The sequence below is a fragment of the Petromyzon marinus genome, chromosome 43 (assembly GCF_048934315.1).
Source record: "Petromyzon marinus isolate PM22_M1 ecotype Great Lakes invasive population chromosome 43, UKy_Petmar_22M1.pri1.0, whole genome shotgun sequence".
Taxonomy (NCBI): Eukaryota; Metazoa; Chordata; class Hyperoartia; order Petromyzontiformes; family Petromyzontidae; genus Petromyzon; species Petromyzon marinus.
The window spans coordinates 2,541,716-2,568,233 of NC_133709.1; the positions used below are offsets into that span (position 1 = coordinate 2,541,716).

Consider the following 26,518-nt stretch of genomic DNA (forward strand, 5'->3'; position numbering starts at 1 on the left):
CGCCATCACGCCCTATTTTGTTCCGTCTAAAAATGTTTTATGCCTGTTCATAGGAATATAAAAAAAGCAATCATTTCGACTCGTGACGTGCCCGCTGTAAAGTATTCGCTCACTCGACTCTTCGAGGGATGAGGAGGAACCATGGACGGTGAGCCGGTGCCAACCGTTGCCCAAGATCTGTCGTCCTCTATGAAGGCATTAGGAGTCTATTTAATGAATGGCGATACTTGCGGGAGGAAACCGGAGCACATGGAGAAAGCCCACGCAAGTGAGGGGAGCCCGATGGAGTCCACCGCCTTCTGGCAAGCCAGGGTTTTGTTTGCGCCTCTGATTCACCAACCCTCGCTGCCTCCACAGTGATGGATTAAGAGGCCACGTGCGTCACCACCACCAACCGCCCAGCTTACAGTGAGGGAAAAAAGTATTTGATCCCCTGCTGATTTTGTACGTTTGCCCACTGACAGAAATGATCAGTCTATAATTTTAATGGTAGGTATATTTGAACAGTGAGAGACAGAATAACAACAAAAAATCCAGACAAACGCATGTCAAAAATGTTATAAATTGATTTGCATTTTAATGAGGGAAATAAGTATTTGACCCCTCTCAATCAGAAAGATTTCTGGCTCCCAGGTGTCTTTTATACAGGTAACGAGCTGAGATTAGGAGCACACTCTTAAAGGGAGTGCTCCTAATCTCAGTTTGTTACCTGTATAAAAGACACCTGTCCACAGAAGCAATCAGATTCCAAACTCTCCACCATGGCCAAGACCAAAGAGCTCTCCAAGGATGTCAGGGACAAGATTGTCGACCTACACAAGGCTGGAATAGGCTACAAGACCATTGCCAAGCAGCTTGGTGAGAAGATGACAACAGTTGGTGCGATTATTTGCAAATGGAATAAACACAAAATAACTGTCAATCTCCCTCGGCCTGGGGCTCCATGCAAGATCTCACCTCGTGGAGTTGCAATGATCATGAGAACGCTGAGGAATCAGCCCAGAACTACACGGGAGGATATTGTCAATGATCTCAAGGCAGCTGGGACCATAGTCACCAAGAAAACAATTGGTAATACACTACACCGTGAAGGACTGAAATCCTGCAGCGCCCGCAAGGTCCCCCTGCTCAAGAAAGCACATATACATGCCCGTCTGAAGTTTGCCAATGAACATCTGAATGATTCAGAGGACAACTGGGTGAAAGTGTTGTGGTCAGATGAGACCACAATGGAGCTCTTTGGCATCAACTCAACTCGCCGTGTTTGGAGGAGGAGGAATGCTGCCTATGACCCCAAGAACACCATTCCCACCGTCAAACATGGAGGTGGAAACATTATGCTTTGGGGGTGTTTTTTTGCTAAGGGGACAGGACAACTTCACCGCATCAAAGGGACGATGGACGGGGCCATGTACCGTCAAATCTTGGGTGAGAACCTCCTTCCCTCAGCCAGGGCATTGAAAATGGGTCGTGGATGGGTATTCCAGCATGACAATGACCCAAAACACACGGCCAAGGCAACAAAGGAGTGGCTCAAGAAGAAGCACATTAAGGTCCTGGAGTGGCCTAGCCAGTCTCCAGACCTTAATCCCATAGAAAATCTGTGGAGGGAGCTGAAGGTTCGAGTTGCCAAACGTCAGCCTCGAAACCTTAATGACTTGGAGAAGATCTGCAAAGAGGAGTGGGACAAAATCTCTCCTGAGATGTGTGCAAACTTGGTGGCCAACTACAAGAAACGTCTGACCTCCGTGATTGCCAATTTGGGTTTTGCCACCAAGTACTAAGTCATGTTTTGCAGAGGGGTCAAATACTTATTTCCCTCATTAAAATGCAAATCAATTTATAACATTTTTGACATGCGTTTTTATGGATTTTTTTTGTTATTCTCTCTCACTGTTCAAATAAACCTACCATTAAAATGATAGACTGATCATTTCTTATGTCAGTGGGCAAACGTACAAAATCAGCAGGGGATCATTTTTTTTTTTCCATCGCTATAAGTATATCCGTGCAATAATAATATCGGATCATTGTGGATGGGTTTTAGGGTCCATTTGTGAATATTAATCTCGTCCAATCCAGCACAGAGAAGTGTGTTTGGTGTGCACTTTTTGAATGACACCTCGACCAATTCCGCCGCACAGGGAGGCTTGTTTTGGGTGCACTTTGTGAACACGCACCTTATCCAATTCCGCACAGAGAGACGTGTTTGGGGTGCACTTTGTTAATAGACACCTAATGCAATCCTGCAGAGGAAGGCGTATTTGGGGTGCACTTTGAGAATAGACGCCTCGACCAATCCCGTCGCACCCAGAGACGTATTTGGGGTGCACTTTGTGAATGACACCTCGACCAATCCCGCCGCACAGGGAGGCTTGTTTTGGGTGCACTTTGTGAACACGCACCTTATCCAATTCCGCACAGAGAGACGTGTTTGGGGTGCACTTTGTTAATAGACACCTAATGCAATCCTGCAGAGGAAGGCGTATTTGGGGTGCACTTTGAGAATAGACGCCTCAACCGATCCCGTCGCATCCAGAGACGTATTTGGGGTGCACTTTGCGAATAGGGGCCGTCCATAAATGACGTCATGCACCTGGGTGGGGGAGGGGGTCAGACTTGTGACGATGTGTGACGAGGGGGGGGGGGGTTGAAAATGTGACGTCACATCAAAATGTGCAACTTTAAATAAATATGCAATTGTTATAACAACACTAATTGTTATAACAACACTCCTACAACAGAGTGCAGCGCCATATTAAATACGCACTACAATGACAATAGTTTCAAAATGGAAAAATGGTTTTGGGGGGGCGGGTAGGCAGAGCTTCGTGACGTCATATTTGAGCGGCGGGGGGTGGTGGGCAAAAATCGTCCAAAATCGCGTGACGTCATTTATGGACGGCCCCATAGACGCCTCGACCGATCCCGCCGCGTGGGTGGGTGGGTGGGGGCGTGGCTTTTGGGCTGCACTTTGAGAAAGTGCCCCCTAGTGGTCGACGTCACCGCCAGGGCCGCCGTGCATTGTGGGTTGAGCCGCCCAGGTTTGTCCACGGGGCTCCCGGGGTGGCAGCACGCACGGAGCTCGGTCCCCCCGATCCTTGGGGTAACCCCCCCCCCACCCCCTCGCTGGGTCCGCGTTGGGGTCCCCGTGTCGAGGACCCCCCCCCCCCCCCTTGCGTCCCCCTCTGCTCATCCCCTCGCACGGCCCCGCGATGCGGTGAGTTGGCGCTGGTTGATGGCGATGATGGCCGGCGCCTCCGTAATCATTAAAAATCACCAACTCCCATCAACACCATCGGTATTGTCTGCAGCAGCAGCAGCAACATCATCATCGCCGGCAATCATTATCGGCATCATCGTCGTTGAGTAGCGTAAACGCGTCGCCACGGACACATCGTTTTAGGTGTGCACAGCGTACACTTTTCTCTTCGCGCGCACGCGATGATTTGCCAGTGCCGTCGTTGTTATTGTGTTGTCACGTACAGTGCGAGTGTGCGCACAATGAAAATAATTGGGAATGCATCGTCGCTGTAGAGGCGTCATCTGACAGATGCTTTGTGATCACGTAAAGAGGAACGTTTTGTGTAGCTGTACGCATCGGCGTAATTATGAATAACACGAGACGATGATGGGTGACCATCTGAGGGATGCATCATCACCACCACCACCAATCGCCAAGCACAAAAGCCGACATTGTGCGTATTCCACGTGCACTGTTTATGTATCATCCTCACCGCCAGCACCGTCATCACGTACACCCACCTCATCATCGCATCGTCAATCGGGCGATGCACAACCATCGTCTTTGACGGCACACAGCACCGTGAGCGTGTTTCACATTCGCCGTGCGGTATCCACCACCACCCCCCCCAGCTCCGTGACTGCACCATCATGAGTGTAGTGTGTGTACGTCGGGATTGTGTTGATTGCAGGGCAACAACAACACCACGCATTTAGTAACAAAGACACACAAAGATAAAGATTGCTGTTTGCGAGCACCTATGAAGGCCGGCACGGCACGCTAAGGGGTGGGGGGGGGAGGTCGTGGCCAATACCCGCGCCCGGCCGCCTTTGTCTCCCCTCGCGGCGATGTTTACACCCTGCAGCGAGGTTGTCATTTGAGGCCGAGTTGACCTAGGGGAAGGCCGTGGGCGGGAATCGAACTTCGCGGCGCAGCGCGCTAACCGCTGCGCCACCGCTCACCCGCACAGACACACGCGGAGGGTGGAGACGTTCACACCCGGACTACGCGCGTGTCTCTCTTATGGTTCGTGTTAAGCCCGCTGTTGTCTTGTGTGTGTGTTGTTGTTGTTGTGCGCAATCATCGTTATGAATAACCTTAATTCCCTCACAATCATGATTACGTATTCATCATTATCATCATTACGAATAAAGGCATCAGTGTTGTGTTATGGTTGCCGGTGAACGGCCCTTCCCCGGTAACCGTAACCTCCTCGCCTTAGGTTGTGTCCGCTGTTGTGTGTTCTTTATGAAGGGCGTCTTTCATTGTGGAACTCGTTACACCGAACAGAATCGTGTCATCACCATCACCTTGTGGTTGTGGTGTTGTGTTGAGCGGTGTCGTGCCGTAATCTCTTGATGGTGGTGGTGGTGGATCTATGTCCGAGTTGTTACGTCTCTCTGCCGTCTGGTGTCCGTCGTGTTGCGTCTGTGTCTCTGCCCTGTGGTGTAGGTGGCATTGTGTGCGCTTCTGTGCTGTGTCTCTGGAAATGTCTGGGTCCCCCTTTATGTATCCGGGCATTGTGCGCGTTTCGTGTTGTTGTTTGGTGTTGTGTCGGCGGCGTTGGTTACGTTCCGCGTTTGTGTGTGTGTGTAGTGTTATGTATGTGGGGGAGCGTGTTGTGTCCACGACATTGTTTGTGTCTGGCGCTGTCTGTTCCGTGTTGCCTCGTGCGGTGTGTGCGTGTCATTGTTTGTGTTATTTAGTGGCGTGACTAGTATTGTGTCTGTGCTGTGTATTTTGTGCTTGTGCGGTTCGCTGGTGGTGTTCCGCTGTTGTGTCTGCGGTGTTGTTGTGTCTGTGACGTGTGTCTGATGTCTGTTGTGTTGTCTTTGTGTGTTCTGTTGTGCATGTGTTGCGCCTGGGCTGTTTTCTGTCACGTTTGTGACATTGTATATACTGTGTGGTCTTGTGTCCGTGGTGGTGTTATTTAGAGTCCAATGATTTAAGTAGATCACCAATAAGCGGATCGTTTAATTAACTAATCCCACATACCCATTGTGTGCCGCTGGACGGGAGGTGAAGGGCGGGGACCGATGGCGTCATTTGCATAATCAGCTGCTTCACATTGGGCGTGACCTGTAGGGGCTTTCCCACCTTCGGTAGGGAAGCTGCCATGGTGTCCACCAGCTTGAATCGACTAATCGCCCCAGCTCGAGCGTTATGTCATTGCTGTATCTGTGATCTCTTGTAACCATTGTGTTGTGTTGTCTGTGGTGTCGAGATGTATGTCTGTAATGTGTCTGAGGTTTTGGTGGTTTTGTGTCGGTGTGTTACACCGGCGCTATTGAACGTCGTGTTATCCACGGTGTTTATTTTATGTCTGTGTTGTGGTGATGTTGCCTGCGGTCTTGTGTGTTATGTTGTTATTCCTGCATCATTGCATACCTTTAAAATATTCCTTAAAGTGAGCCGTTGTTGATTAAACTATAGAAATGTACCTTTAAAATGAGGCCCAATATGTATTACTCGATTATATTTAAAAAAACTCAACACATTTGTCAACACTGATGAGACCTTAAAAGGAAAAAAATATATAATATATTCGACGTTTTGCTCAATGGACCTTCTTCATAGCACCTAAATGCTAACTCTAACTCCATGTGCGCCATGTCCTTTCTCAAAGACATTGGAAATCCTTGCCTTTTCTTCCACGTAGCTCTCGCCATGATATTGGCTCAAGAACTCTCCATCGGATACTCTCAGTTGCATCCAGTTGTTCAATTTGCTCACGCAACGTCATTCTCATTCTTCCCCGACTTCTTGCTGTCCCTCTACAATGTACCCAGTCACAAACCCACATTTATATTCTCTTGTTTTTGCATTGCAAGACATTTATAACTTTGCCTTTATATTCTTGGTTCTTTCGGTAAAGTCACGTAGAAGGGAAACAATAAAATAATAAAAATATAAAACAATTGTTGTTTCCCTTCTACGTGACTTTACCGAAAGAACCAAGAATATGAATCCCAGCAGTCACGAAAGCTTTAAATCAAAATGTAACTTGTGCCTTTGTCGCATTATGCTTGTAAAAGTTATTGATTGTGCACCTTGCTGCTGTCCGCCAACAGAATGATGTTACTCGTTTAGTCTCTGTCCGTTGAATTTTTAGCATCCTTCTGGAAAAAAATAACGTGTTTTTTGTTGCTTCCAGTTTGCTCTGCAAGTGTCTTTGTAATTGTCCAGGATCATTTAAAAGGACAACTGTGAGGTCGCCTCCTCCTCTGTGGAACTGCCCGAGCGTGACCTGTTCACCTGCAGGCTGCGCTAAGTGGTTGTGTCACGCGCGGCTGCCCTACGCGCCCTGTCTGGCCAAACGCGTCAATCATTCCCATCGCCAAGGAGTCTCGTTCATTATTAATTAACGCCACTGTGCCCATCGCCATAGGCAGCCGGCACTGTCCCATTTGTTAATTGGATGTTTGTCTCCTCGAACAATTTGACGATGAACACACAGAGGCGGCAACTGCTGCCAACAACCGCTAGCCGTGCCAGAGGCTGACGAGGTAAGGGTCAACCTTGTGACCTTGTGTCTCATGTTCCCACGTGTGTTGTTATTGTTGTTACTACTTGTTTCCCCGTGTGTTGTGGTTGCCACTCCCCCCCCCCCCCGTGTGTTGTGGTTGCCAATTGTTCCCCCTGTGTGTTGATTGGACCATATCCCCTCGTATGTTGTGATTGCCACATATCCCTACCCCCTCCCCCCCCCCGCCCTGTTCTGGTTGCCACAGTTCTCACATGTGCCACGGTGGCCCCAGGGTGGCACACTGAGGCGTGGCGGGGGAGATGGCCGCGCGGCTGGAGCCCTGGTGGGTGACGTGGCTCCACGGGTTTCCCCACCTCGACTTCAGTCTCCGGCCCGTGGACTCCACTTTCGCCCCCGACGACCCCGCCTACCAGCAGGTAGCCGCCTGCCCTTCCACGAGCATTCGACGAGCCACCCTAACTGCAGATGCTCGTCCTTGCTTTGCAGGTGCCGACGTCCCTATTGCGAGCCAAAGAAATGTAACAAGAGTGATTTCTTGCTCAGATGACCATTGGGGCTGTGCTCATCACCTGTTTGCAGCTCATACATATAGCCAGTGGAGGCAAATTCCACATTGGTATGGCGGGGGTGATGCTGTTCATAGAACAGCCACTTTTAACTCCCCCACAAAACGATACTTATTTTATTAACCCCTGGAAGGATAATGGGCCGAGTCGACCCCAACAACCAAAATGTTAACTCTCTACCTTCCGATTGCCAGCCACTATGCTCTCCCGCTGAGCCACCTGGCCAGGATCACCAGTGTTTTGACGCAGCGTGACAGGCGGGCGTGACGGCCCGCCTGTCGTCCAGGGCATTGGAGACGAGGGTTGGTGAATCGCGCAGACATTCGTGAAGCCCCTAAACGCGCGCCGGGCTGTGTGGGTTCGCGGACCCATGTACTTGTGCGCGCACGCGCGGAGCTTTTGGGCGTCATCCGCTCGTGTAACCTGATGGGTATTCTCCGCGTTCTCCTGTTTGCCCCAAAACGCGAAGGGATCGGTCGCACATCCCAATGTTGATATTCCAGGTAGTATTATTGTTACCTCCCGTCCAGTCAATGAAAAACAGTCTTTGTCCCAGCTTAGCCACCTGCCTGTTTTCTGTCGCAAGCTCGCGTATTGGTGAGCGTTAGCTGCCAACCCGCACGCCAGCCCTCTGTGCCTACCAGATCATGCCAGCCCACAGGTGGGAGTTGCGTGGGATAACAACAATAATCACTTATTATTGTTTCTTTAAAAACACAAGACATTAAGCTTCTTTACCCAGCAAAGCCTCACCGAGTCTCAATAATTTTTCAGAGGGTGTCCTGCCAAGTTTTTCGCAGTCGGTGGTGGAGTACAGTGTTGTTGCTGCTGCTGTGTTTACCCAATTGAGTAATTTGGAGGTAAAAATGCCAGTCCTGCAATGCCAGTTGCATTGTAGGTTATGGGGGTGTGTATTTTGTTTTGCTGTGGGAGGAAGCCGGAAAACCCAGAGGAAACCCATGCATAATAGCGGGAGAACTTACAAACCTGATAGACTATCACTCCCAAGCCCGAGATCCGCCTTATAGCCTTAACGGACTTTGGGTGCAAGTGCTGTTAGCAAGTACTTATGAAGGCCAGCAGGAGATGCGAGAGGGTGGGTGGCCCGCACAATACCCGGCCACCTTTGTCACCCAAGTGGCAATGTTTACACATTGCACCAGGTACTAATTAGAGTCTGAGTCGACTTAAAGGAGGCCCAGAACCAGTTCAGATAATCGTCACTGGTGTTGGTGGCCGTGAGCGGGAATCAAACTTGGGTCGCTGGGTGCATAGCAAAGTGCGCTAACCACTGCGCCACTGCTCTCCATACCGTCATTCGCTCGCACACTAACACTCACACTTGCAGAACAGAGGGAGAATGTGCAAACTCCACACAGAAAGGTTCCCGGAGTTAGGAGTTGAACCCAGGCCCCTTCTTGCTGTTAGGACACAAGCGTTACTTCCATGCCACCCTGCCTCTCAAAAGCAAAAACGACAGTGGTATCTTAAAAAAAAAAGCTATTTGAAAAGTTGCTTTCATGTCGCAGATAAAATATTGATAACAATGACTTCGCTCGATCTCCAGTCGTTGCACTGACTGTGCGTTTACTATCCCGAGGGAAGGTGTGCAGCAGTCTTGTCTCCTTTTTTTTCTTTAAGCCGCTTTGTCGTTTAAAAAAAATATCCTGCTCAAGAATAAAATTGCCCGTCAGTCAGCATTCCGATGACAGTGCTTTATGTCCGCGAGTTAAGAATGTAAATTTGTAATCGGTAGGAGACACAATGGGTGTCAAATTCGAGCCGATTGGGTCCCAGCGACATGACGGGCTGCTGTCCTAATTTGTGCCAAGAGTCGTACGCGTCCTTGTACAGATGGAAGCCTGTGGTCTATTACACCGAGCGCAGCGGAGGGATGTGGGAATGATGGTGGGCAATCGGCGGCGGTTTGGCCAAACCACAGCCGCGAATTTCTACTTCCTCCCGGATCGCTCGGCCGAAATGGGGGCACGGCGTGTTTTGTGGGTATTTTTTTTCTTTGAGCCCAACTGAATCGCATCGTCGGGCTCTGAGCCAGGAGCCCGCCGGCGTTCGCACAAGAGAATCGTCAAGGCGGTGTCCATTAAGAAAGCGCTCCATCGCGCTTAATTTGGCCGCGGACGAGCTCACGGCAGTCACAGTTTTGTGTCCGCCGTTTCCACGGAGCTTCTGCAAAGAGATTATTTCCCCCCCACCCCCTCTCTCCTTCTCTCTGCGGAGAAGGCATCCGTCCACGCATTGATTAAAAAAAAAACGCAGCCACCCGTGTGGGAATTGCTGGCGTTCCTGTTCGGCCTGCGAAAAACACTCTCCGTTGGAGTGAGTGCAGCCGTCTTGAGAGCGTCACCACCGCCGCCACCAATCGTAAATTCTCCGCAAAGATTACAGGCCCCTGCGCCATGGTCGGTCGATGCGTGATTATCCGACCTGCGAGCTCAAGAGTTTACGCGGTTTAAGTGCCCCGGGGGGGAGGAGGAGAAGGAGAAGATGGAGGAGCCGCCACCCCCCCATACCACAGAGGCTGCCGTGGCGGCACGCACGCCTGTGGACGCTCGTTACAGAGTCGAGGTCGTTTCTGGGGGGTGAACCACTGTCGGCTCACATCCACCATCGCCCCCGGGGAGGCTGAAGTCCTGGTGCTCAGTTCCACAATTGAAGCGATCTTTCTAATGCATAATGAGGTGCGGGGAGGGGTCACTGTGAAGGTATTTATTGTCTCTGAACACACGCGGCTTAGTTTGACTCATCCACCCGTCACCGTCCAAGTGCTGACGAAAAACGTCGGTTGGTCCGAGTACATCGGACGCAACGGCATTTGTAAATGATTTCTGTACGAATTACCATCGTGGAGGGGTTAGCATACACGGGCAAAAACAAGTCACTTCATATTCATACCAATATTTTGCGTGCACTCTGGGGACGGCCGGGCGCTTGGCAGCGGGGGAGGTCTCCGTGCTGCTCTGCCGCCCACACTCCCACGGAACGTTCGTCACTGTCGTGCCCTAAAGCTGTTTAGCGGCGGTGGCGGCGGCGATTGCGCCGGTTTTACTCTCGCCAAATTACCTCGTTCACTGCCTCTCGCTACCGGCAAGTCATTGTGCGTGCGGGCCGCGTGCGTGTTTCCACGTGAACCCGCGCGCGCACCGTCATTCCCGCTTGTCCATTGCAATTACGTAATTGCTCCAAAAAAATGTTTGCCGAAAGCATTGCGGCCTCATCGGAGAATAATGAGATTGGCTACAATGCGTCCCGTTGTACAGTTTTTTTTCTTTTAACTTTAAAAAAAAATGTTAATCCCCGAGTACCACCGTCGCTGCTGTCGTCTCCTCTGACCACTGGTCCTGCAGCCGTGGCTTTCCCCGCTCGTCTAATGGGGGTCGATTGATTTCAAGTATGGATCCGCTCGCCGCCACACGGGGAAGAGGAAGGAAGCCTTTCCTTTTAGAGAGACTTTCGTTTTAGGGAACAACGGTGGCGTTCGGTTGCACCTGTGGGAGCCACGTCCAAAACTCACGAACAGCCCGATCGCCCTCGGCTCTCGCGGCGGTGGCTCTGCGTGTGCGATATTTTTTTCCACGCCCCCACCACCAACCCCAAACCCCCCTCCCCCCCCCGTTTGACTTGTTTAAATTTGTTGCCAGAGTCGTAATTTTCGTTGAACGTGCGACGTCCTCCCCGCGCCTTCGCGTTGACGTGCTCTCGTTAAATAATTACCTTGCAGTGAATCAATAGCGTAGTCACTAGAATCGTGGGTATTAACGAGGGTGGCAAGCGGGTGCGCGCGGGGCTGGTTAATCGACCGTGAAATCGGCGGCCCGTGTCCTCGCCAAATTGCACCGGTGGGGGGAGGGCGAGGTGGGAGATGAGCTCGTGCTCTTTGCTGACTCGAGGGCCCCTGAGTGGGTGGCTAGGAGATGTTAACTACCTCGCCTTGTATGCAGGAGGTCGTGCGTTCCATCGCGACCCTGTCGCCCGCTGCATATTTGGAGTTTGTGTGTCTCGCTGTCTCTCTCTCCCCGTGCTCGCGTGGATTTGTTTTTATCTCCGGGGCCTTTGGTTTTTCCCGCCACATTTTGAATCGACGTGCGTGAAGAGTGTTTGGCTGCTGTGCGTTTCCACATGATAAGCCGTTTTGTTGAGCTGTAATTAGTGGCCAGGTCGCTTCTGAAAAATAACTGATAGCTCGGTAGGCTTTACCTGATAAAATAAAAATGGTAAAATTAAAGTCTCTATTTTGTGATTTTCTTACTTTCCCTATAATTTGCACTCCTATCGTTTTTGTTGTATTGTTTGTTGTAACTTTATGACTCGCCCCTACTGGGCTTCAGTGAAAAACAGCTTAAAAGCTCATCGGATTTCTCCAGGGTGAATAAAGATTCTAATTCTGGGCTGAAATATCAAGCGACCTTCGCCGATTCACATTTTTCCCGCCGATCGCCGTGGCACGTCGCATCAGCCGCCGCCTCTCGAGCTTCTTCATTGCTCCGAGCGTGCACGGTGAACCCACCGCTGCCTCCACCCTGCCTGCCTGTGCCCCCGCCTGCCCCCACCCCACCCCCTCCTCCCATAGTCCTTGGCATTCCTGGCTGGAATCGTGGGCGCCTGCCTGACCTTTAACCTCCTGGTGGTGGCCATCTACTTCCTGTGCCGCTGCTGCCGACGGTCGCTGCACCGCGATGGCGCGGAGCTCAAGCGCGGGCGCTCGCGCTGCGCCGTGTGGGTCGTCGTGTGCGCGGCGCTCATGTGCAGGTGCGGTGGGGAGGGGGAGAGGGGGGCGACGAGGTTGAAGCTAACGAGGTGGGGGGGGGGGGAACAAGGTGGGGGACAGCGACAAGGGGGAGGATAACGAGGTGGGGGACAGTGACGAAGGGGAGGATAACGAGGTGGGGGACAGCGACGAAGGGGAGGATAAACGAGGTGGGGGCGGAGTGGTCCCCGCTGCTGGCGTGACTCCTCGCCGTGGCTTGTTGCAGCGCGGCGATCGGCGTTGGTTTCTACGGCAACAGCGAGACGGACGACGGCGTGGAGCGTTGCCTCGAGGGCCTGCAGAGCACGCGCGAAACCATCGACACCGCCACCACGCTGGTGCACCGCCAGCACCAACACCACTCCGCCGGCACCACCACCACCACTCCGCCGGCACCACCGCTCCACCGGCACCACCATAAACACCACCGCCTAGCTCACCACGAGCACATGTCTCTGATGATGCCATCGGCCCGCCATCACCACCATCAGCGCCATTGTCCCATCATCATCACATCATCATCACCACCATCGGCATGATCAGCACCATCACCCAATCCGGCCACCCAAACTGAAAGGACACAGCTCCACTCATCCTATTCCGGAACCTCTCCTGTGTCCCCAACTGTAAGGGTTCACGGGATTCCCCCGCTAGCCCCAGCAACTCGTGCACCTTGACCCTTATCCCCCTTTGCACCCTGACCACCACCCGCCCCCCTCGTTCCCTAGGTGGGCAACACCCTCACCTCCCTGCGAGACGAGGTCACCCCTGACCTGCTGTCCCTGGAGAAGGCGTACGCCAAGCGTGCAGAGTTCCTGCGCCTCGTCAGACAGGCGCGCGTCCACCTGGGCACCCTGACGAGCCGGCTGGACGCCCTGCTGCCCCTGTGGAGGGACCCCTCGGGCCAGGGGGGCAGCACCTTGCAATGGCTGCAGGAGCAGCTGACCATCGTCGAGTTCTACCGGTCAGTGGCCGCGGCGCCCCGGGTAAACCCAGAACACGCGGCTCTTTCCTGGGCCGTGCGTCCCCTGAGGGCTCTTTGACCGTTCGCAAGAGAGAGAGAGAGAGAATAAATAAATGAAATATTCTAAAGTTTGCACCCTTAAGGTCGCTGCATCAGTGACATCCACGTTGACCTTCCTGCATCAGGATCGGTGCAGGAAGCGGATGTAGCGCCTGACTTTCGCTTTAAATTTTTGTCGTTTTGTTTTTTTCTTCACCTCACCAAGGAACGCTAAAGCTCGCGTCAGATAGCCTCGGCGCACACGGCCGGCGCGCGCAGCCGCAAGATGATGGCGACTTTTAATCGAGACCTCGAAGACGAGGTGGTCGCCGGTGACGTGGTGCACAGCGGCACCGCGTTGGCCGCTCGTAGCCGAGGCTCGCGGTTCCAATCCGGAGGCCGCCCTGGTTATTGCTGCACGCATAAAATAACCGTAATAATAACACTACCCACGCCCCATCTGTGTCGCTCGCAATGGACGTTTAGAGATCCTCCCGACGTCTATCGCAAGGGTAGGCGATCGCGTCGGGTTCCCAATTTTATAATTTCCCCCGGCAAATGACTCAGTTTGGGATTACACACCCAGAGCAAACACCATCGCCCCCCTCCTGGCGGACTCGTGCCCCAGGTCACTCGAAAGGTTCGGCGCAATTAACTTGAAACTTGAGAAGCCGCACGAGTCCTGACTCGGCCATCGCTCTCGCTGCAGGTGGCTGGCCTACGTGCTGCTGCTGTCGGTCGACCTCTTCACCTGCCTCCTGGTTCTGCTGGGGCTGGCCAAGCAGTCGCGCTGCCTCATCAACCTGTGAGTGTGCCGTTTGTTGGTTGCCGCTCGCTTTGGACTCCTGAACGGTTCTTCAAATCAACAAACCACAGTGGCGGCGGTGGCAACACAACACCTTTGCTAATGCCGCTCGGGTGAGCCGTGCTAAGCCTCGCCGTATTTTTCCAACGCAACTTTGTTAAGTCCCTCGTGATCCTATTACGCACCCGGCGTTTAGGAGCCGCAGATGTGCCCGGGGGGTAATAGCGGTGCGCAAAGCGGCTAGTGCCTCGAGGTCAGACGGTGTCACGACTCCTGGCGGCGGGGTTCGCGATGCCGGCGGTGGCACTGATGCCGGCCGTTTGTTGCCGTTTGTTGCCGCCGCAGGGCCGTGCTCATGGGACTGCTCATGCTCCTCGCCCACTGGTCCACGCTCGCCCTGCAGCTCGCCGGATCCGTCGTAAGTCTCGCACCCGTGGCGAGCCGCCACTTTCAACCCCCCCCCCCCCCCCCCACCTCGCCCTGCGAGGGCTCGGCAGTCATCGTCACCGCGTGGATCTCCACCGCGGCAGTGGGTTCGCTCGCCCGCATCATTGTCGTTTGCAGCCTTCGTGGCTCCGGGCAGGAAATCGTGCGGCTTATTGAGCCGGTTTACCTGGCCACATCACCGGCCCAGTGGATGGGTACTCACAACTGGCGAGGTCAAAGGTTACCACCACCACCACCACCATCATCGTCAATTCCCTGAACTAAGAAACAGGGATGTGGAAGGTGGTTCCAGTGACACAGCAAAAGAAAAAGCTTACTCGGAAACCCACACTTATTGGCCGGTGGGCAGGGGTTGGGTGGGGGGTAAGTCAGGACGCGGTGAAGCACACCGATGTGACGAGTCTGGGATCCGCTCTGCCTTGGAGATGCGTCACGCCGCACGGGGCCGATTGTTGCCGTGGCGGCTCTGCTGGAGCCGAGCCCAGGCTCCTGGTTGCCCGGGTTTTACGCGTGAGCGCTGCGCGGGGGCGGGTAATTGCCACACGACCAGGACGAGCCATTCCTGCGTGAGGCTGACGCCGCCGCCGCCGCCGCCTTCTTATCACCGTGGCGACGTCGAGAGCTCCCTGGCGAAGGCGGGGATTATAAAGCGAGGACAGCGATGGTGCCGCCGGGGGTTCTATAACGGTCCACACACAACGTTGACTCGGCTTAGTGATGCACGAGAGGGCCGTGCCACGGAGAGCTGCCCGCACTCCGCTGCCTCCGCTGTCACCGCTACGCCAACTGCACTCCTACTGCCCAGCGTCCGGGCACGATGACCGGGTCTTAAGTCCTCACGCCGATTTCATTTCCGCGTTTCTGCCCACGACGAGCGGCGGCGCCCTGTGTCTCCGCTCACGGAGCCTTCGCGTCCCGAACTCCCCGTCCCAGACTCAAACCCGTGGAGGTGCCGGCCCCCGCGGTCGCGTGCAGCGCTCCAGCAACCGCTGCGGGGCGGCAGATTTTACAAATCGCCGCGAGGAGTCGCTCGTCACAGCCGGCAGGGCGGGGCGACGCGCTAGCCCGCGACGCCGCCCGGCAGATGCCCGGCGGCACCGACGCGGTCGCCGAGCGGAAGGGCTTCTCCACGCCAGCTCAAGTTAATTACAAAAGGGGGGTGGGGGCGGGAGTCCCGTCAGCTGCCGTCTCCTCATCCTCGTTGCTGGGCCCGGAGGCAGGGGGGCGGGGGTGAATTCGCCTGCCGTTCAACGCCTCCTCGCACAGCGGCCGTGCGAGGAAGCTGGCGAGGGGAGAGAGGGAGGTGCACGAGGGAGGAGCAGCAGCAGGAGAAGGATGAGGAGGAGGGGTTAATCCGAGCGAGCCACCGCCACAGCTCGCGGCTTGCGCGGACGCTGCCACAATGTCGTGACGGATTAGGTCAGGCGGCGGGGGCAGGCGGTCGGGTGCACGATCTTAGCCTTTCTGCAAAAGGCAAACTCCCCTTGCCCCTCTCCCCCACCACTCACCACTCGCTTCTTCCCACTCCCCAACTCCCCCACCCCCGCGACCACGCTCACCACTCTTAGTTCCTAGCTCCCCACTGGTTTCTGGCTCCTCAAGCAAACCACACCAATCCCCACTCACTCACCACTCACTCTCCACTCACTACACCCCACTTACCACTCTCTACTCAACACTGCCTTGTCCTCACTCACTCATTCACCACTCCCCATTCACTCCCCAGTCCCTGCTCGTGAGCGTTTTGCCGTGCGTTGTTGATGACATCTTTGTGATCGTCGTTGTCGTTGTTGCAGTGGCCGCCGGTGCTCACACGCATGCCCCCCCGTGTCACCGCCCCCCCCCCCCCACCACCCCCAGGGCGCGAGCGACTTCTGCTTCGCACCGCGACAGTTCCTCGCCAACGTGACGCAGGCGCTCGGCACGGTGGAGCGAGGTGCGGCGACCGGGAGCCGCTCGCTCCGCACCGACGCGCAGTGACACGATCGCACAACACGGCCTGGGCGCCAGCGTGGCAGCGCTGCGGCAACACCTGTGGCCTCGCAGCAAGAAGGGCCCGGGTTCAATCCCCTAGTCGGGCGCCTTTCTTTCTTTCTTTGTATGTTATATATCACGCCTGCTGTTCTGCAGTGTGCGAGGTGAGCGAGTCTTGAGAGTGAGTTTGAGTGGCGGTTGTGGGAGTGTGCGAGTGGGGTTGGTATGTTCCGGACGTCGCTGGGTCGCTACCCCCGCCACGTTCGCCGCGTTCACCTCGCCGCGTGACCACGGTTTTTGACGCCGCTCGTTGCCGCGTCCGTTGCAGACACGCTGAGCTACTACCTCGAGTGCCACCCGTCCTCCGTCAGCCCGTTCCAGACGGTGAGTCTCACTGGGGGTGGGGGGGTGGGCGGTGGGCCGCACGGGCAGGGTGGACCACGGTTCAGAATAAGAATCTGTATTTATGCTGAAGAAATCCGATGAGCCGTGAAGCTCTTTTTCACGTGGAGGCAGTGTTCGTATCCCGTTAACAGCCCTCGGCCAGTATATTCCACATGCCTATGGTGGTGGCGAGTCTGTCCATATCAAGGCCCACCCGTGCAGCCTGAATCTTTGGGAGTTGAGCGTGGACTCGGAACTTGGAACAGGGGAGGGTGGGGAGCCGACAGCACGGACGACCGAAGGCGGCAGCAGAGGGCGGCGGGGGGGGGTTGATTTACGAGCGGTGTGGCCGTGGCGTGCAGGGCCTGACGGGCAGCGTGCGCGCCGTCTCCGATCTCCAGTCGCTCGCGCTGGAGCTGCTGCTCTTCGGGGCGGTGGAGGTGCCAAGGACGCGGGTACGTGCGCATGTGTGTGTGCCCGCGTGTGTGTGTGCCCGCATGTGTGTGTGCCCGCACGTGTGTGTGCCCGCACGTGTGTGTGCGCGCGTGTCCCTACGTGCGCAGGTGTGCACCTTTGCGTGTGTGTGCGCGTGTACGTGCCAGTACATGCCTGTGTTTGCGTGTATATGCCTGTGCGTGTCTGTACACGTGTGTGTCTGCACATGCCTGTGTGTGACTGTACGTTCCTGTGCGCGCCTATTTTTGTCTTTACATTGTCTGTGCGCGTCTTTTTGTCTGTGTCCGTTGTCTGTGCATGTCTGTGCGTACGTGCAGAAGGAGCTGGGCAAGGTGCAGGCGGAACTGAACGTGACGGAGACGGCCGTGCACCAGCTCACGGCGCTGCTCGACTGCCGGGCCCTCAACAAGGTCCGTCCCGAGCAGCTGCCTGGCGCGCCGGTCATCCTGTGATCTGTTTGACTTCTCAACTGCTTAAACAAAACAAACTTGAAAGTTATTTCTCGTCAAATGAAGAAAAAATACCACCAAACATTTTTGTTAACGCCAGGGTGTCTCTGACCTTGTCCTTCCGCCGCACCTCCGATTGGCACGGTTGGCTGCGTACGTTATGAAAGACGTTCGACATACACACGAAACGACAAAGTGCCAGATGACGTGACGGCGGTGGTCTAAATGTCAATTGGTGGTAGGTTGATGATGGTACGACGATCGTACGATGGTGATGGATGTGGCTGCCCCGACCCCCCATGCCCCCTGCCCCCGCCCCCCCCCGTGCCCCCCCCCACCGCCGTGCAGGATGTGCTGGCCGGGCTGACTGGCATGTGTTGGGACGGCCTCAAGGGGCAGCTCCTGCTGTCGCTGTTCTCGCTCACGGGGGCCATCGCCATGAGCTGCATCGTCTGCGCCATCCCCACTGCCTGCGCGCGCTTCCGCAAGAGGTGCCGCCCCCTCACGGGCACCAACTCCCAGTCCCGCACGCCTACGGGAGCGCGGATCGTGCGTGCGTGCGGATCGTGCGTGCGTGCGGATCGTGCGTGCGTGCGTGTGCATTTAAAGTGCTCCTGGCCTGGCACAGACGCCGGGGTGATGTCACCGTCACTCGGTGGCGAATGGCGGGTATTGGTGTGTGCATGTGGGTGTTCGCGTGTGTGGAGCGGCAGTGTAATGTGTGGAGCGGTGGGTGCAGCGGTTAGCGCACTGAGTTACGAACCCGGCAACCAGATTTCGATTGCCGCCCACGGCCAACGTACGTGATGGTTATCGAAACAATTCCTGGGCGTCTCCCCTAGGTTTACTCGGCGTAAGACGAGCACCCGGTGCGGTGTGTAAACATCGAGCAGCGAGTGACGTCCCCCGGTTGTGACCTCCGGTTGTCCCGCGCGCGTCCACCGCAGGGAGCGTTGCCGCGAGGACAACGAGGACCCGTTTGGGCCGCGCGCCAGCGGCGCCGCGTACCGCCACGCGGGCCGGATGGCCTTCTCCAGCCTCTACAGCTACGGCAGCAGCTTCGGCAGCGAGGGCAGCCTCCCCGCTCTGGCGCACTGCCCGCCCTCGCACGGACTCGGGGCCACCGTGCCCTCCACCTCGGCCTCCTCCAACGCCGCCGCCGCCGCCAACCTCGCCAACGCGGGGGGGGGCGGTAGTTACACGTGAGCGCGCCCGGGGCGAAGTGCCACGGGGGGGGGGGGGGCGGCCGGTTGCTCATTCCCTGATTTTTATTCATAAAGTCAGACGCAAGTCGGATCACAAGCGGTTTCTTTCTTTTAACAACCCTCTCCTCAATACGTTTTGAACAAAAGAAGAATTTGGGGCGCCGCGGTGGCGAGATGTTAACTACCTCACCCGCTACACAGGAAGTCGTGGGTGTGATCTCGACCCTGACGCCTGTGTTTTTGGAGTTTACATGTGCGTTTAGTATTTCTGTCTGCTATAAATTTCCACGTGATAAGCCACTTCGTTGAGCTATCATTTGTGGCCAGGTCCCTTCTGAAAAAGAGCTATACAGCTCTGTGGGCATTATCTGGTAAAATAAAAAAAAAATGTTTCAGTTGAGTTTATTATTATAACAATGATAATCATTTAGAGATCTGCGTTAGTCCACTGCTGTGCAGACCTCCCGAGTGCCATCTTCAATATCGTCCGGGTCGCTTTTAGACTGGCGTAGGCAATGTATACTGGATGCGGTGTGCCGAGCAAGGAAATTAAAACCCGCATATATATACAACCCTCTCTGCCCGTTTCAGTGAAGAGGTGGGTCCCTTCAACAACAACCCCATCTACGAGGAGGCCACCTTCTCGCGACGCCAGTCCCCGCCGCCCTCCGTGAGTAACCGCGGCGGCCAGCAGTTGCAGGGGTCACGCGGGGGGGTCGTGCGTTGCCATGGCTCGGGATCTGTTTGGGGGGGATGGGGGGAGGTGCGGCCTGACCGCGCACGGTGCCGCGGCCGCCCCGTCGCGTCCCAGGGAGCGGTGAGGCCCGTGTGAGCCGGTGCTCGCCGAGGGCGCCAGCCGCAGGCGACCCCTGGTTGCACCCGATCGGGGGACCTTCCGCTCAGGGCGGCCGACGCGGAAGCGTAATTCTGGCGCGGGGCCCTGCCGCGTGGGTCTCGCCCGGCCCTCGACGCCGCAGTCAAAGCGCTTCACGGCCAATGCGACGTTTTCTCCATAACGCTTTCATATTCATCTGAATAGTCACGTCCATCCATATCCGACTCATTCTCTCTCTCCTGCTCTCCTCCTCCCCCCCCCCCTCTGCGTGACTAACACTGCGCACCCCTTGTCTCTCTCTCTGTCTCTCTCTGTCTCCTGCCCACCTCTCGCTGTCTCTGTCTCTCCGTACCGCCCGCCCGCCCGCCCGTGGTGGTGCTAGCTGTTTTTGGCTGCTAGCAACGGGGCCAATGGCCTCCTGTGGCAACCAAACACGCGGGACGGCACAAGGTAAAGGGACAGGCCCACCCCACCACTTCCCCCCCCCCCCCACTCCTCCCACTTGTCCCCCTCGCCCGTTTGACCTGAACCCGTGACCCTCGAATCCTGGCCCGTCTCAGCGGCCGCGGTGGTGGAAGTGAGAGTGAGACGGAGGCGCAGTACCGGTGTAAACGGATATTTGTTCCACCCCCCCCCCCCCCCCCCACTGACTATTGTTCCCACCTGCGAACATTTATTTCTCCTCGACTAATTAGGCTATGGTCGTGTATTTTGGGTAAGGCGCTACGTATAAACTTTTTTTTTAATGAATACATTTGGAAAAGTGCTCTTTAAGATTAGGGGGTATGTTGAAAATGCATGAATATAGATGTACAAGCATAGAACGATTTCTCCGTGACATAAAATCAGGGGATATAAGAATTTGGAAGGAGAGCCAATCATCTCGAATATTGGTTCCAAAGGGGAATAAATATATTTTTATAAGTTGTACGTACAGGAAGTTATACCTGGGATGGAGTCATGTGTGTTTTCTGGCGCTGGGAATGAAGGCGTGGGGGGGGCGCATTGGCAAAAGCCTCGGCCTAAACCCTGCCGCAGGTCGTGTGTCCCCTCTCACTCTCAGCCAGCCGTGGCAGCAGCCTCGGGGACAGGGCCTGCTGTCCTCGTGCTGCCCCCTGCTGTCGCTGCTCCCTCCTCACCGCCGCGTGGCGTATTTCCAGGACTCGTCAAAAATTTCGCGTGGAAAATGCACTCCCAATTTACAGCTGTGCCCCAGAGCGTCATTGCCAAGCCGCTGCCGATTCCCAATGTCGTCCACTACGTGGTCCTATCGGCAGTTGCAAAAGCGACTGATTGGATACGCATCCTGGATGTTGCTTCTTCAGGTGGATTGCTAAAGAGGGAGGTGGTTGTGGGCAGCTCATTCCCGTCCAACATGACGGCGACACGAGGTCGTGCAGTCTGCTCCCTCGATCGTTTGCACCGACCACAGGAAACCACCCTCCACTTTGAGGCCACGATGATCGCCGGCAGGCCGCGGCTAAGAATCATGGCCCGTTCGTGACCACTGTGACCACACCACCACCACCCCCTGCCCGCCAAACAACTCTTTGTGACCTCTGTCATTAAAGTTGTTCACCCCAGTCCTCAGGGGCCTGAGCGTACAAGCGCTCAGACGTGCAGCAGCGTGCACAGGGCAGCTCCCTGTCTGTAAATATTCACGCCGGTGGTAACGACCCCGCTTACCCTGACCACCCCCCTCCTCCTCACCTTCTCCCACGGGTCCTTCCCTTGAACCTTGTCCCGCGGAGGAGCCTCGGTAACCTTTTACCTGTCGCCCTTCCACGGCGACGGGCGACGCAGTCAGACTCCAGGTGACCACCCTTAGCACTCGGCCGTCGGGACGCGGTGGCTCTCGATGTTTTGGGATCGGACGGAAACCGGAGACGAGGAATATCTTAACGATTAGCGTCTCCGAGGCGCAGTTCAAAGGGCGGTGTCCCGAGTCGCCCCTCGCCGTGAGCACCTCCATGCCTCTTTTGCTTATTCCATAAACTCTGCCCCGTGTCCCTCGCAATGGTCCTGCCCAGGTTTTCCGGGATCCACGTCAGGTGTAAAATCTTGGCGGCAGGTTTGCTGCGATCCACTTTTACAAAGTTTTTGTTGCAATAATATGCGTGGGTTTTCTGGAAAACCTGAACCGCATCGCCCCTGATAGTGTGGAATGTCATCTGTGCTGATCCCCCCCCCCTGCTCCAGCCTCCTTCTCCACCACCTCCTCCTCCTCGCTGTGTTCCTCTCCTAACGTCACGTTGACTCCCCCCACGTGTGAGTGGAACGAGCCAGGCGGGCGAGCCCAAGCGGATCGTGGGGGGCATGTCGGCATTGCGTGTGGGGAGACGCTGCACACTGGAGGCGTGCCGACTGCACCGCGTGTGTGCGTGTGCACTCATGTGCATCTGTGCGTATGAGTGGGGAGCATTGTTGCAGTGGTTAGCGTGCTGCACTACGAATCCAGTGACCCGAGTTTGATTTGCGCTGACGGCCAACACCAGTGACGATTGTCTGAACCGGTCCTGGGCCTCTCCTGGGTCGACTCAGCCTCAAATGAGTACTTGATGTGGTGTTTAAACATCGCCACTGGGGAGACGAGGGCAAGCGGGCGTGGTGCTGGCCACCCACCCCCTCGTGTGCCATTCCGGCCTTCATAGGTGCTCACTAACAGCACTTTCCCCAAGAGTTTGTTAAGGCTACACGGGGGATCTCTGTGTTTTAGTGTCTCTGTTGGTGTGTGTGTGTGTGTGACTGGACCTGTGCGAGGGGCCGTTGATCTCCTCCACCTTAAATTACTCGGTAAAGAACCAGAGTGTGAGAGGCCCTGCCGCCACTGCAAACCCCAAGGGGGGACGGGCATCTAGTGTTGAAAAATCGGCATGAATGTATGTACTCATGCAATTTGCACTTAGATAATTCATTCATTTTTATTGATTTATTTTTCGGTGACTTGCACACCTACTACAGTGGATTTTTGTAGTTGTTTGTCCATGTAAATCGCCGACCCCGTGCCCCAACTGGACATCTGTGAGAAAGAGCTTCATAGCTCATCGCTTTCCTCCTGCAGTCTAAATAAAGAATTCTGATTCTGAAGTATTCTGACACCCCCTGCAGCAGCCAAAGCCCGTCTGGTGGAGCCAGGCAACCAATTCTCCACTCCCCTCCCAGGGAGCTTTCACAAATGACCACCGCTATGGTGACTGCGCTTGTTCATAAAGGAAAGTCTTGCCGTGTCTCAAGACTCATTTTCAAGAGGGTCCTGCCAAGTTTTTTGTAGTATAGAAAAATAAAATAGCAATAAGTAACTTTTATTTTGAACAAAAATATATAATTACAAATGCATTTAAACAAAAGACTTTTTTTAAATAATGAAAACGCTGTTACTGCATCTGGCCACGTGGAATGTTTGAGTGCTCGCTGGGCATGAGTCTGTGCCGCTTCCTGTGTCGGGCAGCTGGATTGGTACCAGCTGGGTTTCCGTGAACTACGGGAGGTCCTGGGGACCGATTTTGGCTCCTGTCACCGTGAGCGGTGGACAGCAGGCTTGTCCACAATATCGCGATACCTCGACATGTGCATCGAACAATATGAGATCCACGATAATTGTATCGTCCGTCGTGCAAAATATCGTCGCATCGTTATGATTTGTTGCTCATTTAATTTTGTCAGGAGTTTGCGTATTCTTAAATAATCTGGAGATTGTTATATTTATTTTGGCAGGCGAGAATGCGTTGGCTGGGTCTTGTAGCAACGCCCACGTGCCCAGCCACCACTTATCCAAACAGCTGTTTGTGAGGCCGGATAGAGGGTGGGTAAACGGGCATTGCACGGGCTAGAGAGAAGGTCTGCACTGGTGCAGGAGGATCTGGAGATGGGAGGGCTCGCCGATGGCTGGTAAAAGAAATTTCAAGATCGGCCTCAGTGGTTGAGGCTCGTAAAGGACGCTACTCGGCAGTTGGAGGCAGTCACCCGCCAACAACCATAGGGTGGAGGACTGCCGCTCGCAACGATGAGCGGTGCGCAGGGCGGCTAAGATACAGCGAGGTGGCACGGTGGGGGGAACACAGGTGATGCGTCTGCCAGTCACCTTAGTTAATCCATAACACCTGAGCCTTCCCTGTGACCTGCCAGCGAGTTTGTGACCCTCCACATGGCGTCAAGGTGCACGTAGCCTCGCGAAAGCGCCGTGTTGGCGTCACCGCCACCTAGTGGCGGTTGTTGTTGTTTGCTGTTGTGTCCGTTTTGTGTTCGTGTCATGCCCGTCGCGAGCTCGTTCCTATGCTCGGGCTCCTGCGTGGTCGTGTGCCGTGCGGGGAAACCTGACCACAGTGTGTCTCCCCCCCCCACCCAACACCCCCCCCCCTCCCCCCCCAACTCTCCCTCCGTCCCCTCCATCCCCACCTCCCCCCACTCCCCCCCTCCTCCCTCCCACTCCCCGTCCGTCCCCTCCGCAGTACGCGACGGCTATGAGGCACCATGGCACACGCGAGCCACGAGGAAGCCCCGCCCGGTTGGCATGACAACCGGCCTCCTGGTACCACGCAGATGCTAGCAGTGTCTGACGCCAGCTCCTGTCCCCCCCCCCCCCCCCCACCACTTCATCCCCTCCCCCTCTTACCCGCTCCCTCCCTAACTACCCCCTCTAATTCACTCCAGTTCCTCTCATCCATCCTCCTACTTGTCTATCTCCACCGTCCCCTTGCCATGTCCTCTCAATGCTCTTCCGCGTATAACAGCGTTGCTATAGGCAGCTGCGGGACTGTGCGGTGGGCAGCAGAGGGCAGCGCAGAAAAATCCACCGTTGTACTGTATTTCTGTGTACTGTATTTCTGTGCCCCCGCTTCTATGTCCCCACTTTTAACAAAAAAAAACCTCTACCGACCAATGTGGTCAATTATGGCCAAGTGAGATAACCGCCCCCGCCGCCCCACGGCGCACAGAGGACGGGGGAGGCCGTCATCCGGCGGTGGCTTGACAAAAACGGGGGGGCACGTGCACACGCTCGTACGCCCCGGAGTCTCTGCCTCTCACCCTGCCTCCTGTGTCTCGCCTCTACCTCTGACCGTCCATGCTCCCTCCTCCTCCTTGACCGCTTCGTTTGCGCATGACACTTTCTGTTTTAACATCGGCAACGGCGAGAAGGGGACCTCTCATGCGTTTCCCGCGCCTGCGCGCGGCGCCATGGGGATGGGAAATGAAACCGAGTCGGTTGCCACCGCCACGCCACACGTGGTGCACTTGAGTTCAACGGCACCGGGCGCTCCGTCCGCGGAGTCCATGGGCCCGGGGCGGAGATAGCCACCGCTCCGAGGGTGGCACGCACTTCTCTAGCCGTTCCGATCTCAACAGCGTCGGCTTGCGTAGTAACGCTCCGACCGCGACACGCAGCGTTCGCAACTGATACGGTTCAATACGAGGGGGACTACTTGATCACCCCGCTCGCTTCAAACGGCTTTCGCCGATGGTACGTTTGATTCGAATTGACGGCGTCCATTCCGTCCCGATGGCGGAATCGGTCGCGTTTTAAGTGAACTCACGGAAAGCCGCGCGGCTGGCATGGCCCCCGCCAAGGAGGCTACTGGCGTCTCCCACCCATTGTTGGCATTTAGCTCCTGAACGTGTCGCTGCCATGAGAAAAGAATGGAGTAGAATCAAGCGGTTGTCGCATAATGCGCTGCTGTTGGCCACGCACTGGGACGTAGGAACCGCCCAAAGTGCTGCTCACCCCAGCGAAACATCTGGTCTGGGCCCATGGACTCATGGGGTCACGTGTCGATTCGACCGAGCGTCTCACTCCCCCTAGCGTCGCGCGCACGGCAATGGAATGCCGCCCGGCGATAAACTCCGGAGCAGTGGCTCCCGACGTCTCTGCAACCCCCCCCCCCCACCTACTCTGGGACGATTGAGTCACGGAGCCCACTGAACTATATATCTCTCTTTTTCAGAAGCGACCTGGCCACAAGCGATAGCACAACAAAGTGGCGTATCCGCGTGGAAATTTACAGCAGCTAAATAATCTAAACACGTGATGTTGATTCGAAATGTGGGGGGGAGGGGGGTGGGAAATCAACGTGCCCACGGGGGAGAGAGACACGGCAAACTCCACATACACAACGGGCGTCAGGGTTTGGATGGAACCCACGACCTCCTGCATACCAGGCGAGGGAGATGACGTCTCGGCGGCACCGCTCTTCGCAGGGACCACCAGCTGCGCCAAACGAGAGCGTCCGTAGACAGTTTCCGCGGGCAACTGCCCACACGCGGCCCGCAGGTTAGGGAACCACTACGCTCTTAAAGGGTGAAATTCTGTCTCGTTGTAAGCAGGGCTTGTGATTTTCGGTTGATAAATGTGATTTTTTTGGCGTTGATCGCCACGTTTTCTTTCAGCTATTTTTAAGTTCTTTTGTAGATATTCGAGGTTCCTCGATGCTTTTGCGTATTGATTCGTTTTATACACCGTGATGAGTTGCTCAACGTTAGGTTCTGCAGTGTTGCCTACTCTTTAAAATGCAGGCCAAGCTCGTATTTAATAATAATCATAACAATGATTAAACAAACAATGTTTGAGGAAATAAACGTAACAGTTTTCTCACCGCTAGTGGCAACCTGGCGCTTTCGTACTCGGACAGTCGTCTAAATAAATTTAACTGATTTAGTTTTTTTTTAATCACGTAAGTAGGGTTTTTTTGTACAAATTGCATACATTTTTGTAACATGAATGGAGCGACCATTTAATATGGGAGGGTGGGGGGGGTGTGGTGTTTATTTGACAAACACTGATTTAAGTTTGTATTAGCGGTGCAATGATCAGGGTTACAACCAAAACTCACAAGCCCTAGTTAACACATTATGGTGCGGTCGCTATCGTACGTCCATGGAGGGGGGGGGGAGGGGGTGGGTTGGG

The 26,518-nt window shown here is 55.2% G+C and overlaps 1 protein-coding gene across 4 annotated transcripts; it reads left to right on the forward strand.

Moving 5' to 3' along the window:
• Positions 1-2,983: 2,983 nt before the first annotated feature.
• On the forward strand, positions 2,984-26,281 carry LOC116951572 (protein tweety homolog 1-like). 4 transcript variants are annotated; one of them, XM_076073690.1, is made up of 16 exons: positions 2,984-3,044; positions 6,976-7,147; positions 11,886-12,064; positions 12,289-12,400; positions 12,791-13,026; positions 13,775-13,870; positions 14,216-14,288; positions 16,178-16,253; positions 16,620-16,675; positions 17,038-17,130; positions 17,449-17,541; positions 17,929-18,071; positions 18,528-18,782; positions 19,377-19,455; positions 20,003-20,070; positions 24,069-26,281. In XM_076073690.1, exons 2-16 carry the CDS (start codon positions 7,031-7,033, stop codon positions 24,082-24,084), a joined length of 1,692 nt encoding a protein of 563 aa, XP_075929805.1. In that variant the 5' UTR covers positions 2,984-3,044; positions 6,976-7,030; the 3' UTR covers positions 24,085-26,281. The 4 variants fall into 4 exon arrangements, with proteins under 4 accessions (XP_075929805.1, XP_032826196.1, XP_032826198.1 ...); XM_032970305.2 differs by lacking the exon at positions 2,984-3,044 and adding an exon at positions 3,051-3,220; XM_032970306.2 differs by lacking the exon at positions 2,984-3,044 and adding an exon at positions 3,237-3,406.
• Positions 26,282-26,518: the final 237 nt, after the last annotated feature.